Source organism: Theropithecus gelada, chromosome 8 (genome assembly GCF_003255815.1).
Source record: "Theropithecus gelada isolate Dixy chromosome 8, Tgel_1.0, whole genome shotgun sequence".
Taxonomy (NCBI): Eukaryota; Metazoa; Chordata; class Mammalia; order Primates; family Cercopithecidae; genus Theropithecus; species Theropithecus gelada.
Genome location: NC_037676.1, coordinates 8,139,890 through 8,154,087, shown reverse-complemented (window position 1 = coordinate 8,154,087; position 14,198 = coordinate 8,139,890). Strand labels below are relative to the sequence as shown.

Sequence of the window (14,198 nt, the reverse complement as noted above, 5' to 3'; positions counted from 1 at the left end):
TGATGTGGCATTTCTTGCATAGCAGTTTGTCTAGGGTTTGTGGTCTGAGGGACTGACTGTGACTCCAGGTATGAGAGTTCACACATTGAAAATGTCTGGGGAGACTATGAGAAGGTGTGGAGAGCTGTTGCCTCTGAGGAAGTTAACTGGCTCAGCTAGAAGCTGGAGAGAAGGGGTCCTTACAATCCATCTAAACACCCCTCAGTTGGATTTACATGTCTTACTGTGCACACTATTATTTATATAATGAACACATCATGTTTGTAGAAAAATCTCAAAATTAAAATGAAAATGCATAAAGAAATAAGAGCTAGCACTTTTTTAAGTTCTTACTGTATGTGTTATGAGCCTTCCATGTTTTACTCAGTTGATTTTTCAATAAAATTATGAAGCAGTTGTGATTACTATGACTTTTTTTTCTAATGATGAGTCTGATACACAAAGGGTTTAAACAACTTACACTAAGGTTCAGTTACTGAGCAGCAGAACCAGTATTTAGGGGAGTCCAGCTCCAGAGGCTGTGTTCCTAACTCTAGATGTTAGTGAAAATCAGGCAACATCAAAACACAGAACATTTAACTCTATGTAAATATACGCTGTATATGTTTTCTGAAAATATATATTTTTCTTTTTTTGAGATGGAGTCTCACTCTGTCACTTAGGCTGGAGTGCAGTGGCACTATCTCAGCTCACTGCAAGCTCCACCACCCGGGTTCAAGCGATTCTTCTACCTCAGCCTCCTGTGTATCTGGGATTACAGGTGCCCACCCACCACAGACAGCTAATTTTTTGTATTTTGAGGAGAGATGGGGTCTCACCATCTTGGCCAGGCTGGTGTGGAACTCCTGACCTTAAGTGATCCACCTGCCTTGGTTTCCCAAAGTGCTATGATTACAGGTGTCAGCCCCACTGCCTGGCCTGTTTTCTGATAATATAATTTATGAACAACTATGCTTTGAGTCAAATAATATAAAATTATGTATATGCATAAAGGTCACTTTTATAAGTGATGTGCACTTTGTCTACAACTGTTAGCTTAATATAGTACTCTGAAAACACATTTTCAGAATGCCTTCTACTATTATAATCCCTTACTTTGTTTAAATTCTCAAATGTTATATTAGTTACCTGGTTTGAATGACCTTTTTACCTTTGGATTATTCTTTTGTCAAAGATAATACCTGGCATTGAATTGGCTGTCTCTCAAGGACTGATGGCCATTCACACATTTATGACATCTCACAGGTGGCTATTGAGACTGTTACCAGAGGACTAATTAGGGTGAAATGCAATTATAATTAACGCGGTGTGGTCATTTACAATGAAATATGACACATGGAAGAATGTTTCCCTTTTATTGGGACTACTTATGTCTCTTCATAGTCAAGGATGCACAGTGTGGGCACGAGGCTCCTATTCCTGGTACCATAAACCTGATGATGTGTATCTCAATGCTGCTGAAATGAATTTACTGCAATTTGCCCTGTTGGGAAGTGTTTGGTATTTCACTGACGATTTTAGATTCCACCAAAGGCAGCAGCAAATGTAGGTCATGTGGAAAATGTTATAACTCCACCATACTTTCTTGAATAACTGCACAGTCACATGAAAGTTCAATTGAAGGTCAGGTCTAAAACTCCAAATGTCAGGAGGTAGTCAGCACCTGCCTCTGCATTCTAGCTTTAATCTTTGAATGGGATGTAAATATTCATTTTTTGTTGTAGTATTTCTTATTAAAAAGGGTCATGAAGTCCCCACCACACCCGTGTATCAGCAAGGAGGGACCTATTTTATGCTCTGTAGCTGAGGACACTCCTGGGTGAGTCCACTCACCACATTGTGACCCTTTATCCCACACATTGAAAATGTCTGGGGAGACTATGAGAAAATGTGGAGAGCTGCTGCCTCCGAGGAAGTTAACTGACTCAGCTAGAAGCTGGAGAGAAGGGGTCCTTACAATCCATCTAAACACCCCTCAGTTGGGTTTTCAGCAGTCTCTCAGTTGAGAGAGAGAGCAGCCGTGCTGTGGCGTGTTCACTCACATGCACTCATGACAATATCCCCTACCACACTTGTCATTTTAGGATTGGTGGATGCTTTTTTATTATCTCCTTCATTGCTTTCATGGGTAATAACTTCTTGTTACATTTTTCAGCTCCTAAAACTATCCTATGATATACACTTGGAAAATAAGAACATACTGCCTGTTTACTCAAATTCAAAAAGTAGAATACCTAGAATTCCAAGAGCTCCAGATAAATATTCTCATTTTTACCTATATACATACACATCCATCAGTTCAAATATTTTAAGGAACTCAGCTACTAAGAAACCAATAGGATATTTTAAAAACTATTTCAAAGGAGAATCCAAAGATCACAAATATATGGACAATCAGAAATACTGAAATAAATTTGCTAATAGATTTAAAAGTAATCAATATCCACAGGACAATAATTAACTGCATCTCTTTCACAGGAAATTAATTTGCATTTCAATGCTTCAGAAATTGTTTGCATTGCTATCAGTTTTCTATAACTTGTAAAGTTGTAAACTGCTCAAAAACAATGACAGGCACAGAGCTTTCATTTCATATATTTGAATTTAGCTCATAAAATGTATAATTGTAAGCCTTTTCAGATTCATTATATTGTCTTTTCTATGTTTTCTCACATAAAAAAAGGTTTTGAGAAATACCAGACAATATGATATGGTCAAAAGATCCACACATATGCCCACGTTTCCTAGCTTACACCTAATACTTCACCTCACTCTTTCTTTTGGGATAATCAGAGTACATATCACAGCAAGCCAAGTTTTCAGAAGTTAAACATTCTCATTCACAAAAGCGAGTGTTAGCAGACTTTAAGGAAGTTCCCATCATGATTCCTATTTATCAGCATTGTTTGACTTATTGATTTTACTTATACCTAACCAATACAGAATGGTCTCTGTCCTCTGTTGGAATGCTAGCTTTAAACTCTGTTAAGAGTGTTCTCGTCCTACCTTGGTAAACAGCTTTAAACCCAGGTGAGCCAATGCTATCATCCGACTGCAGATGTAGCCACATCTGGTTGCTCATGCTCACAATGAGGTCAGGAACACTGGATCCCGTGAGCCTGCATGGAAGAGAAATGTCAAAGCCTTTATGTAAGGCAACAAGTACATCGACTTCCACCTCAAAGGAGGGTCCTGCTGCTTTAAATAGCCAAACCCTAGAAATATAGATAGCAAGACCCTCTTTCAAAGATTGTACAGCCTCTTGTCCATGATATTAATATTCAAACATCACTATCACTGGAGCTTTACAGAAATTACTCTATTCTAAGACTGCCAATGTGTATATTTTCTTTTAAAAAATCAACTTAGGGCAACCAACCATCCCATTTTCCTGGAACTGAGGGGCTTCCCCAGGTGCAGGAGTTACAGTGTTAAAACTGGGACAGTCCTGGAAAAAATCAGGGACAGTTGTTCATCTGAGCTGACTAGAGATGTGCACGGTTGCTGCAGGATCGCGCAACACGAGCCATGAAAGAGAAAGCATCTCTATCACAAGAAATTGTACGGGATCATTCACAAAAGGTTTTCATTGTCTAGTCTAGAACTAGTATGTAACTTATCACAAACTCTCCTTTTAAAATATATTATAGGTAATTGACATTAAAAGAATTTTGAAAAGAACAGCATGCATAGCTGAAATAGATTTGGTAGCATTTATTGAACACTCCCCCTGCATATTGTCTGGGTCACACCAAACGTGAGTTTCAATGAAGCATTCATCGTGTATTAACAAAACAGTCACATAGGGCCTGTTGTCAGCCAGTGAAAAGAAACACTGAATCCATTGACTGAACTCAATGTGCTGGCAGAAAAGCATGTTGAAACAGAAAAAGTATAAGAAAAAAATCAGTTCAACCAAAACAAATGTCCCTAATCAAATAGGAAGCTTGACTTTCAGCAAAGTAGTTTCAGGAATGTGAGCGTATGATTTGCCCCATTAATCATATGATCTGTCTATCAATCCAACATCCTCACCTCAGGCAGCACAGAGCACTGGATTCTTCAAGAGAAGATGAACAACGGTCATTATTTGTGAAGTAACTCATGCAATGTTACACACAAAGTGAAAAGAGGAAAATATTTCTGTGAATGATGTGCAGTAACTAAATATGTATTTCTTTCTGAAGATTTGTCTTTGTTGGCAAGATTGTTCTTTTCGGTTTGCTTGTTTTGTTGGCTCATTTGTTTGAAGAGATATTTTTTCTTTCTTTCTTATTCATACATTTATTGAAGTGTAACAAGCCAAAAAGCGCACAGATCATGAATGTCTAGCTCTGTGAATTTTTACACAGTGAACCACCACACAGATCAACTCTTAGAGAATTACCAACACCCCAAAGCCTTCTTGTACCTTCTCCCAATCAGCATCCTCTCCTCCCATCTTGCCAAACTATCAGTTTTACATCTTCTTGAAAGTTTTTTTGTAAATGAAATCATACTATATGTAACATTTTGTTCAACCTTATGTTGGTGAAAGGTATTCATATTATTGTTTGTAGTAGTGTTTCATTTACTTCAATTTCTACACAGAATTTACACTGTCTATAAACACAAGTAGGGGATGATTAATATTTTTAAATTCTTGAAATTTTATTAAGATACTTGTAGACACACATGCGGTAGGTAGCAAAAAATAATATAAAGAGATCACGTGTATTATTTACCTAGTTTCCCCCAGTGGTAACATCTTGTACAACTATAACAACTAGGACATTGACATCGATACAATCTACCAGCCTCCTTAAAACTTTCCGTTTTATTCCTTTTTTGTGTGTACATTTGTGTATGTAGCTCTGCACAAACACGTCACATGTCTCGGTTCCTGAATCCACAACCATAGTCAATTCAGGGCAGCTCCATTCCCTCCAAATTCTCTGGTGCTGTGCCCTTAAAATCACACTGATGCTCCTCTTGCTACACCCCCTTCACTGTCCCTAACCCCTGGCAACCACTGATCTGTCTCCCTCTCTAAATTACTCATTTAAAAAAATCATACAAATGAAATCACAGTGTTTAACAACTTGGGATTTGATTTTATTCACTTAGCTTCATTCCCAGAAGATTTATCTCAGTTTTTGTTTATACCAATAGTTTGTTCCCTTTTATTGCTGGGTCGTATGTCATGTTGTGGATATACCACAGTTTGCTTAACCATCCACCTGGTTAAGGGTATTTGGGCTGATAGTCATTTTGGCAGATGACACTCAGAGCTGCTATGAACATGTCTGTGCAGGTTTTTGTGTGAGCATAAATCTTCATTTACCTGAGATAAAAGCCCAAGAGTGCAACAGCTGCATTGTATAATCACGTTTAGTGTTTAAAGAAACTATCAAGTTTTTCCCCAGACTGGTTGTACATTCCCACCAGCAATGTGTGAGCACTCCAGATTCTCTGTATTCTCAATAGGCATTTGCTGTTGTCAGCATTTTTTTATGCTTCTCTAATAGCTATGTGCATTTAACTAATCGGTAATGATGTGAAACATTGTCTCATGTGTTTATTTACCATTAATACATCTTCTTTAATGAGAGGTCTCTCTTTTCTTCCTTTTAAATATTGAAAACTCTCTTGATATATTGTGGTGTAGATACCAGTCCTTGTCAGAAATTAGCAGTTTTGATTTAAATATAGTCAATTTGGTAAGGGTTCCTCATGCAATTACAACAAATTATATTCTGTAAGTATTGGTTGCAGGGCTTTCTCTATATCAAATTTGGAATCTGGCTTAGTTCCTTCCCTTCCCTTCTCCTTCCTTCCTTCCTTCCTCCCTCCCTCCCTCCCTCCCTTCCTTCCTTCCTTCCCTCCCTCCCTCCTTCTTCCTCTCCCCTTCCTCCCTTCCTTCCTTCCCTCCCTCCTTCTTCCTCTCTCTCTCCTTCCTTCCCTCCCTCCTTCTTCCTCTCCCCTCCCTCCCTCCCTCCCTCCCTCCCTTCCTTCCTTCCCTCCCTCCTTCCTTCCCTACCTCCCTCCCTCCTTCCTCTCCCCTTCCTTCCTTCCTTCCCTCCCTCCTTCTTCCTCTCTTCCTTCCTTCCTTCCCTCCCTCCTTCTTCCTCTCTCCTTCCTTCCCTCCTTCTTCCTCTCTCCTTCCTTGCCTCCTCCCTCCCTTCTTCCTCTCTCTCATTCCTTCCTTCCTTCCTTCCTTCCTTCCTTCCTTCCTTCCTTCCTTCCTTCCTCCCTCCCTCCCTCCCTCCCTTCCTTCCTTCTTTCCTTCCTTCAATGACTTCTGTTACTATTCCCTAAGGTAAATGATTACATAAAGGAAAAATATGTATCTTAAGTCCAATTCATGGTTCTGGGTAGAAGGAAGAGGAAAGAAAATGTACCATTTTAATATTATACAGTTAAAGAAGAATGTGTGCACAGCCGTTAATTTTTCCCTACATGTTAATATACACAGGGCGCATGGTTCACATGGAAAATGTTTTTCCCTTCTCCCTTTGGGCTTAGAGGTGGTGTCAGCACCTTTCTGAGCTGTGCTTCCCACTCCCACTCGCTTCTCTCTTGTTACACCCCTTTGACTTCGAGACGTATGCCACCATGCAACATGCAACATGACTTACTGCCGTCCATCATCGTCCTCTCCCTTCCTGCAGCCCCTGGCTTATTGTCACTGCTCCCTGTGGGCAGTCTGATAATTCTGGTAAAGTAACTCATGGATCCTCGGCTCTTTAACCCAATAACTTTTCTCTCCACTCCACTGCAAGGTATGACATCAAGGCGCAAGGCATGAAATCACTGGTCATACCTTGCACCTTGCTACTCTTTATAACAAACTTAGGCACCTAACCCCTCTTTCTGACCACACTGCAGTATCTTTTAACTATCATAAGTGTGTACTTTCTGAAATACACTTCCCAGTTCTTGGGGACCACTACTAATGATTTTGTCACTTTTTTACAACATGGACAACATGATTGTTACTCTGCTCTTCTGTCTTTCCAGCCCCTTAATTGTGTTAAAATCTACTTCCAATCCATCCCATCTCTGACAAAACCCAAACTCGAGATGGATCCAACCATCCATTCTATATCTTCCCATATGTGTGCACAAGAAAGATGATGAAGAACTTGCTGATGTATACTGATATATATTTATGATTTCCATACTCAAACTAGTCACACGGTGCCACATTTTTTTCCTGAATTATAGTCAGTGTATTTTTCCTATTGCCATTTGTTATTGTCCTAAGTCATCACCATTTTCCTCAAGCCTATTCCCAGCCCTTATTTCTTCTGTTCTCAGTGGATAACTTTATTCATAAGTATAAGGGGGAAAACATTGAAGGCAGTCAAAACATGAAATACCTGCCTCTCAAAATCTCCCGTTTTTTTTTTTATTCTTTTCATGTCACCAGTCATCAGCCACTGGAAGTAACTGTTGGGGGAGTTTATTTGCCTTGTATTTCTTTGATGTTTTTTGCACCATTGTTTTCTCCCATTTCCAACCTCTCGGTTGAACACTGACTATCTCACACCCACCCCACTGAAGTAGGCTCCTAACTCTGTCTCCTGATTCTGGCATTTTATCTCCTCTAGACATCCGACTTGATTTTAACTTATTAAAAACTTAATTGTCATGTAGAAAATTATTACACATTGAAAAGACTCATACTGTCTATCCAACTACTTTAGACATACCTCTAAGTCAATATATTTAATTTCCTAAGTTCTGTACTGAACTTTGCTTTAATTTAATCTTATGTTGCTTTGTTCATTTGCATGAAACAGTCAGCAAGCACACTGCCATATTCCGCACAAAGTTCATTCAATCAAATGTCAAATCAGGTTTATGGTTATTACTCATTTTGGAATTTATTTTAAGCCTGCTATGTGACAGTTATATTTATGAGAAGAACTGCAATTACAGCTTATTATAGTTATTTTAAAGCTAATTAACTTACAAAAATTACACACCGTAAAAAACCACTTTTTTATTTATTTTTAAATTTTTATAAGTTATTTTATAATTATTTAAAACAAAAGAACTTTTGTTCCTCTTTCAGGTTTCCAGAACTATTTTGGCTTGCTAACACTGAGAAATGATTTCTTTAAAACAAAGAAGCAAGCAATATTGTTGCCCTTTGCAACTGCTTATCTGTTTGAAACAGGATTTTCAAAATAATAATTTCTAACTAAAAAACAAAATCGATGCGGGCTTTGATTAAATACAGTAGGTGCTCAAATAAAGCCATTTTGTTCAATGTCATTTCATTATAATATTGATGAAGGAAATAGATTCCTAGCAGGGGTGGCATCTGTATGGGTGTATCAGTCTACTCTCACACTGCTGTAAATATATTATCCAAGACCGAGAAACAGGGTAATTTATAAAGAAAGGAGGTTTAACTGACTCATAGTTCCACAATGCTGGGGAGGCCTCAGGAAACTTACAATCATGGTAGAGGGTGAAAGGGAAGCAAGGCATGTCTTACATGGCAGCAGGAGAGAGCATGTGAAGGAAGAATTGTCAAACACATATAAAACCAGCAGATCTGGTGAAAACTCCTTCACCATCATGAGAACAGCTTGGGGGAAATGGCCTCCATGATCCAATCACCTCCCACCAGGTCCCTCCCTCATACATGGGGATTATGGGGATTACAATTTGAGATGAGATTTGGGTGGGGACACAGAGCCAAACCGTATCAATGGGGTTGGCGTGTTCCCCATGTCTGCCTGGATTTGCTCCCAGGTTTTCTCCCACATCCCAAAGCTGCGCATGTGAGGTTTATTGGCATTAGCTAATGAGCTGGTTGGAAAAAGAATGAATGAATGAATATAAATTGTTGTCAAATAAAAATGTGTCAAGTATATGATAACCATACAAATGCAGAACAATAAACAATGCAATAGGAAAGTGCTCAGGGAGCTGTCACATATGTACATGTTTTCGACCTCTGCTGGAGGAGGAGGTTTTCCTGACAATGTTCTCTTGGCAAAAAAACATTTATGTATCCCTTGATGTAACCAAACTCCACCCCTAAGACTGTTACTCATTCATCCACCAAAAATTAGGTAAACAGTAATCTTACTTGTGTTCATTAATCTTTCTTAAAAGTGTGTATAGCTCACATTTATTTAAATGTTTAATATTAGGAGTGTTTTGTTCTTTATGCAGAAGTTTGGTGATGCTTTTTGTGAGCAGAAATATGCTGTAAGAACTTAACTCTTGTTTATATCAATTAGCCTAAGGGGAAATTGGTTTTGTTATACAGAGTTTTACTTGAAGTCACAGTTTCCAAAGACCTATTAATGATGTTAAGTGGAAACTTACTATACTTTAACATTCATCATAACATATAGTTACATAATTAGTCTTGTTTTCTTTAACACAGCTCAATTTTTCCCCAAGTTGACTCTATAGTACATATTGTTCTGATTTAAACTTAAAAATAAAGTCATCCTAATGAAACACTAAATAATCGATCTATTTTTGATAGAGGAAAATATAATTTTATTTTGGAGAAATAAGCCATCATATTGTAGCAGCCTGCCTTTTCGCCCCCAAGCCCTGCAGTCTAAAACTCTGTCATCTCCCAGGTGTGTTCCGCTCCAGCCATATTTATTTTTCCTAATTCTCCAAAATGATGGCACTTCTCAGTTCCCAGGGCTTTGCAAACCCTGAAATCCCTGGATGGAATGTCAATTCTTCCTGCTAAGAGTCTTTGAAGACTCTGAGGATTCTCACTGGGCATTTCTTACCCTCTTAAGCCAGATTAGGACTTTTTGCCTCTAAGTCATCGTAGAATCCTTCATGCAATTCAGTTTCATAGACATCTGCTTCAACTTCCACCTTCTTTCAAATTCTGAGCTCTCTGGGTACAATTTTATGTCTCTTGGCCACTTTATCCCTAGTCGCTAGTAAATAACATACACATTTTAAAAATAAATCAATCAATAAAAATGTAAATTAAATCTATATTGTATTCATTATACAGTTACATGTTTAAATTTTATAGGAATATTTCCAAATAATGATTTAAATCTTAGTGGTATTTTAGGCAGCACACCAAGGGCTTAACATTTGGAGTTCTGTTACGGCTCTGTCATTAATTCACCTGTGATTTCAGCTAAATCATTTTATCTCTATTCCAGGTTCCTCATCTACGAAACAAGAGAATTGTATTAATCTACCTTGAAGGAATTCCTCAGATCTAAAATTCTATGATCTTTTGCATAGATTTCGGTGACGATACTGCTGTCTCACATTGATATGTCTGGGTGCAGTCAGTATCAATGTTGAACTGAAATCAGCAGTGATTATGACTCTAATTTCAAGTATGTGAAGTGGTTAACCCGAAATGAAGGAAATGACATTTGATTATGTATTTGTTCCTGTCTTACAATTAGGGCACTTTGTGAGTACATTTAACTCTTTGACAGTGTAACTAAACTCTTTCCAATGCAAATGTGTCATTGTTCTTGAAAGCTTAATGACAACCATAAGATACAGTAACTTCATGACGCTTTGGTTACTTGCGATTTTACTGTGTAGACAAGAACAATCTCATCTCTGAACAAATCTTCCCTTTGGACCTTGCTAAATGGTTCAATAGTTCTATTCTAATCTACGTGAAATACATGTGTTAAGGGCTGGGTGTGGTGACTCATGCCTGTAATCCCAGCACTTTAGGAGCCTAAGGTGGGAGGACCACTTGAGTCCAGGAGTTCAACATAGCGAGGCCTTGGCTCAACCAAAAAACAAAAACAAAGCAACAGATGGATAAAACCTAACTCTGACTCTGAAATCTTTCATCAGCATAACCCAGTAAAATTCCCATGTTGTTGTGTGTATCAGTTGCTTGTTTTTGGGAGCACTGAGTATAATTCTTTTGTAAGAATAGACATGTGTTTTTCCAGTTCCCTGTCAAAGAATATTTACAATGTTTCTATTTTGGCAATTATGAATAGAGTTACTATAAACATTCATGTGCTCTAAATTTTATTTTTCTTTTTTTTTTTTTTTTTTTTTTTTGAGATGGAGTTTTGCTCTGTAGCCCGGGCTGGAGTGCAGTGGCCGGATCTCAGCTCACTGCAAGCTCCGCCTCCCGGGTTCCCGCCATTCTCCTGCCTCAGCCTCCAGAGTAGCTGGGACTACAGGCGCCCGCCACCTCGCCCGGCTAGTTTTTTGTATTTTTAGTAGAGACGGGGTTTCACCGTGTTAGCCAGGATGGTCTCGATCTCCTGACCTCGTGATCCACCCGTCTCGGCCTCCCAAAGTGCTGGGATTACAGGCTTGAGCCACCGCGCCCGGCTAAATTTTATTTTTCTAGGGTAAATACTTAGGAGTGGGATTTCTGGGTCATATGATTGATGTATATTTAGCCTCATATGAAACTACCAACCTATTTTTCAGGATGCTGTACCACTTGGCTTTTCCGCTTGCAATCTCAAAGGTTACATAGAACATATACTCATTGGTGTGACATTCTCAAAAAGACAAAATTACAAGGATAAATAATGAATCAGCCAGGCGCGGTGGCTTACTCCTGTAATCCCAGCACTTTTCTGAGGCCAAGGCGGGCAGATTACTTGAGGTCAGGGGCTCGAGACCAGCCTGGCCAACATGGTGAAACTCCATCTCTACTAAAAATATGAAAATTAGTCAGGTTTGGTGGCAGGCTTCTGTAATCCCAGCTACTTGGGAGGCTGAGGCAAGGGAATGGCTTGAACCTGGGAAGCGGAGGTTGCAGTGAGCCAAGATTGTGTCACTGCACTCCAGCCTGGGCAACAGAGCGAGACTACATCTCCAAAAAAAAAAAAAAAAAAAAAAGGGAATCAGTAAGTAGTTCAGGGTTTACGGTGGGGGAGCCTGTCACCACACCACAAAGGGATACTGCCGTATTTTGAAGTGAAGGGAATGTTCTATGTTCTGATTTTGCTGGTGGTTATACAAATCTATACATGTATTTACAGTCATAGATCTGCACACACAAAAAGTTCTACCTTACTGTATATACTTTACTGAATAATTTGTTCAGACCTGAAGAATAATTCTGCATGTGTCACAAAGCTGTCAAAATACAACACTGATGCAACGTAGCACCTTAGCACCTGCAATATGAGATGCCTGGATTTTATGGGCATGTACATGAATTTAAAAAAAGGGGGATGTGCTAAGCCTCTAATATACTGATTACAATTGTAAAATGGTCAATGGAAAAGTAAAGCCTGCCCTTAAGATAAAAACTTGCCTAAAACTGAACTACTTTGAAGTCTTCATGTTCCTTTAATGTCCATGAATGGCATAAATCATTCAGAACATGGAGAAAACACAGTTACTTAATTGTATGATTTAATTGACTACTTGCCTTAATTGGGTAGATACAAGGTAAGCTGGGGATTAATAAGGATAAGTAAAGACACGGTACTATCTGTTCAGGCACCTGGGTACCTGGGCAGAGTCGTTCCTCTTGAGGATGCAGTAAAACACCAGTAATGAGTTTCAGAGATGTGTTGATAAACATCTCCAGTACAAATTGGCAGGTGCGAAGCAGCCAGGGGCAGAGGTAGAAGTCAACTCGGTTGTTTGATAAGCCAAGCCAGAAGGCATTTAAGTTCTGGAAGGCCATATTTGCACTCTTGGGTCTCTCACATATCTTCCGATACACTACTGAGTGGGCACTGAGAGCAAGTAAAGTGAGTTACGGTTCTCCACCTACCCAGCACCTAGCCGGGCTCCCAGGACACGGCAGTGACTGATTCCATGTTCATTTACATGATGTGTACCACTGCAGAGGGCCAGGACAGGAGGAAAGGAGCAGGAATCTGATTGATAAACTAACCTGACTGAAAAATAAGTCAAGGGAATGCTTTTATTGAATAAATAATCATATTAAATACAATGTTAAAACGGAAGGCAACTCATAGATACACTGAAGTTATTATCATTTCCCCACGTGTATCAACATGAAATTAGAACAAGCTTTTGATTTCATTTACTTTGACTCATGCACCCACCTCATTCAAGTATGGCAGACTTTATTTACTGTGCTGAAATCCATTACAGCCAGGTGGCATAGAAGGTGATCTGACTTATATCAGTCATTTGCAATCGCTATTTTAAATCCACTAAACATTATCAGAATTGGAAATTGTTCATGTGTGGAACTGCATGAAAAAGATCTAATCCAAACCTCATGATCCTGCAGATCAAAGGGGAAAATAAAAGTTGACCGAAGCCCAAAGTGATGGGACTTTACAGAGTCCCTTTACTGAGTGCAGCCCACACTATTTAAACGGATACGGACTGCCAGTCCTCATGGCATGGAGGATACTTTCTTCCACCCCGCTCCGTGTAAAACACAAGTATCAGGCCTGGTAATGGCGCAGGAAGCTACCAGAAGACACTGCTAAAAAGTGATAGGAGAAAGACAAGCTGGCCTGGGACCCAGGACCAGAGAAACAGCAGAGCATGGGGTGACTTGTGGGCTACCACAAACAGAAGGCCACCTGACCTGCTGTGTTCCACCCCTGACCAGGCAACAGAAGGACTCCAGCAAGCCCATTCCTTCTCCAGATGCAACTGGGACCCGTCTGACTACCAGACAGGCAGCACCACACAAAGAAAATGGACATAAGAGCCACACCAACAACAAGCATTCAAGGAAGGCTTCACATTCCTTGGGGTCCCAGGGCTGCCTTGTCAAAGGAAAATACCGAAGAAGGCAGAACCTGCAAGAGGGATGCAGCTATGTAAGTGATCTCACCTGGGAAGGCCCTTCGTCCCTATAGGTCTGAGACTAGGTCTCCTCCCCGCCCAGACACAGGGGCAGAGGGGGTGGAATAGATGAGGGGGCACTGGAAAGAGAGGTCCCTCCGACCTCCCTCATCTGCTCACAAACGTCTCCTCCAGCCCACCCCACCCCATGCACGCCAAGCCTGGGAAATCCTTCTGCCCCCTCAGCCAGCACCAGCAGAGAGCAGTGGAGCCTCCTTGGGCACTAAATCCACTGAGCAGATCAAAGTAAAACCTTGAAGGCTCCGATAGTCAAATTATCATTGGAATGTCCTCCCCTGCCCACAAAATAGGCTGAGATCCACATGCCAAGCCTAAACAAGGTACTTACTTGCTAAAATATTAGGTGGATACAAAAGCAATTGCAGTCTTTGCCATTACTTTTTTTTTTTTTTTTTTTTTTT

The 14,198-nt window shown here is 39.8% G+C and overlaps 1 protein-coding gene across 1 annotated transcript in view; it reads right to left on the bottom strand.

Annotated features, from left to right (window-relative positions):
• The window catches only part of CSMD1 (CUB and Sushi multiple domains 1), a 2,061,182-nt gene that overhangs the window by 506,706 nt on the left and 1,540,278 nt on the right, over window positions 1–14,198 (bottom strand). Inside the window, exon 12 of the mRNA XM_025393463.1 lies at window positions 3,007–3,119. Within this exon, the coding sequence (XP_025249248.1) occupies window positions 3,007–3,119 (113 nt within the window). The remainder of the gene's footprint in view (window positions 1–3,006; window positions 3,120–14,198) is intronic.